The sequence below is a fragment of the Olea europaea genome, unplaced genomic scaffold, assembly GCF_002742605.1.
Source record: "Olea europaea var. sylvestris unplaced genomic scaffold, O_europaea_v1 scaffold1422, whole genome shotgun sequence".
NCBI classification, from domain to species: domain Eukaryota; kingdom Viridiplantae; phylum Streptophyta; class Magnoliopsida; order Lamiales; family Oleaceae; genus Olea; species Olea europaea.
Genome location: NW_019231751.1, coordinates 198705 through 201405, shown reverse-complemented (window position 1 = coordinate 201405; position 2701 = coordinate 198705). Strand labels below are relative to the sequence as shown.

At 38.9% G+C, this 2701-nt stretch overlaps 1 protein-coding gene across 1 annotated transcript; it reads right to left on the bottom strand.

The window, feature by feature from the left end:
* Nucleotides 1-478: 478 nt before the first annotated feature.
* Nucleotides 479-1289, bottom strand: LOC111375839 (paternally-expressed gene 3 protein-like). Its single transcript, XM_022998752.1, has 4 exons — nt 1143-1289; nt 928-1026; nt 575-879; nt 479-497 (listed from the first exon to the last, which is right to left on the bottom strand). Exons 1-4 carry the CDS (start codon nt 1287-1289, stop codon nt 479-481), a joined length of 570 nt encoding a protein of 189 aa, XP_022854520.1.
* Nucleotides 1290-2701: the final 1412 nt, after the last annotated feature.

Genomic DNA, 2701 nt, shown 5'->3' with positions numbered 1-2701 from the left:
TGTTTGGATCAGACCTAAATTTTCTTACGTATTTCTTTGCCAGAAAACCTGAATTAACCCTTTTATTTTGCCACACCATGGTACATGTGTGCTCATCTACAAATGTGTTAATTCTAAGACTCTTGTCGGGTTGTTGGTACGCATACAGAACCTAAGGGCAATTATCTTGACACTGAACTCTCAACTGTGTCCTCATATTTTTCACGTATCTCAGTTGCCTGGAATTTTTTACTGAGTACTGAACTACTGCATTCCTTAGAATCTTGACATTGTCGAATTTCATCCCTGGCAGAAATGAATTAAACCAGAATGCATTATCATCCAAATGAATTAAACCAGAAATGAATTACACAAAACAAATGCATTACCTAGCTTGAACTGTGGATCTTCCATATCAGTTGCAGGGTTAAACCAGCACACATTCTTCCTTCTGGCAGATGATCCCTCAGCCTCTGTATCACTGGGTAAGCTTCTAAGCTCATTGGAGTCTTCGTATTCTGTTCCAGATTCTTCCCCAGCAGCTGCCTCACCTTCTTGCTCACCACTTGCACCAATGTCAAAACCCTCACTCAACCTGAAATATGTGTTTTCATCATTATCCTCCATAGCAATATTTTCTTCCTGCTCGTACTCTGAGTCAGTATATTCCTCTCCCAAAATACCCTCCTCATATTCATCATCCAGGTCAGGAGCTTCACCAAACTCCACATAAGTTTTAGCAGCCTGCACCTCTGGTTCAGCATCATGCAACTCATGTTCAGCAGCCTGCTGCTGTGGTCCAGAAACATGCACATCAATTTCAGCAGGCTGCACCTCTGCTTCGACATCGTGTTCAGCAGCCTGCGCCTCTTGTTCAGCAGCATGCAGCTCCTGCTGAGCCTGTTGTTGTGGTCCAGAAGCATGCACATCAATTTCAGCAGGCTACACCTCTGCTTCGGCATCATGTTCAGCAGCATGCACCTCTTGTTCAGCAGCATATAGCTCCTGCTGCGGTTCAGCGTCATGCAACTCATGTTCAGACCTCAACTGTGGTTCAATATCATGTGGTTTCTCTGGTTCAGCAACATGCACTTCTGATTCATGTGAGTCTACTTCAGCCCCTATAAAATCAACCCTGTATACTCATGCTCTGTTCCATGCACTGTATAAACTTCCTCTTCATCTGCTTCCATGTCATCCATTTCATCAACTACATACACGTCATCACCTTCTACTGATTCGTCAAAAATCTCAATAGCATAGCATTGTTGCTGCTCATTCAATGCTTCACCAGACTTTTGAACCTTCATCAACTACTCACCAGTCTCACAATCAAACACTTGAACATCCTTCTGTTCTGTTTCATCCCAAGGCAACTCCAAAACCTCAACTACAGGCAAGCAATACAGTCCAGCTGTCCTATTATCACCAAGCCACTTCACTAAATTCATGAAATCTGAGTATTTAACCAACCAAAATGAACCTTCACTCATTCTTTTCTTCTCCATCTTGTACAGATATCTAATTCTATCAGAATATCCTAACATCTTCATGGCATTGTCCAAAAGAAATCTATTGAAGAAATCAGGGTTGATATAGTCTATATAACTTATTTTCCCATGCTCATATACAAAATTTCTCATCTTCTGAAATAAAATTCCACCATGATGAAGCCGTATGCTAAAATACTTTGAATTTTTCCCTGAAAAAATACCGAAAAAAAGGAAGTTAAGCCCTAGCCCTTTTTAGTTCGAGCAACGAACATGTGCAGAAAAGATAGTACACAAGCATTACGCTCTAATACACCAAATCACTTAAAATTTTTCAATTTCCCAGTACGTGAACACAATCGAACAAGGGAACTTCATAATCATACAACTTCACACCGTAAATCGAAAACAGGGGAAGACGCTTACCATACACGGGTTGGGGAAGAGAGCCTCGAATGTGGGCTACAATGTCCACTGGATGTTCGTCTTCTTCGACGTCCGTTTCGTCTTCTTCGTGGGTTTTCGCAGGTTCCATAGTGGATGGTGAGTGGAAGGAAGTTGCAACTGACGTGTTTGATGTTGAGGAGGGAAATGTGTGTAATGACCATGTTGCCCTTCACTTATTTGGAAAAAATTCTTGAAATTATCATTAAAGGGGTCAACTGATGGTTTTGGCGGTCAAACAGACGGAAACTGTCATTTTGGACTGGCCCCACACATTTTTAAAGGTTTGATATCTCCGGTGGCACAAACTAAAGGTTTGGGCAAAGTTTGCTAATAAATGAAAGGTTTGGTACCTCAGCTGCAATTTTTCCTATATTAAATTATTGAATTACTCAATTTTTTATTAACTAAAATATTTGCAAGTTCTTATTTGGAACAGTTATAATTTATTGGGTCGACTCATTTACTTCTCTACTGGGAGCCTTTTTAACTTCCTCATTTCAAAAATATAATAAGTCCTTGTTTGATGATGATTATTTATCTTGAATAGTGATTTTTTGAAAAATGTGTGAATAGAAAGTATAAAAAAAATTTTGAATTTAATTGTAAAATATTTTATTAAATAAATGTATGGTTGAAAATTAAAGAATTTCGCTTTAAAATGAAACAAACAAGTGCTAAAACTCATTCTTTCATCATTATGTCCATATAGGTAATTAGCACATAATGTCTTTACTTTTCATTGCTATTGTGAACAATATCCTTACTGATACAGCCCACTCTAAGAT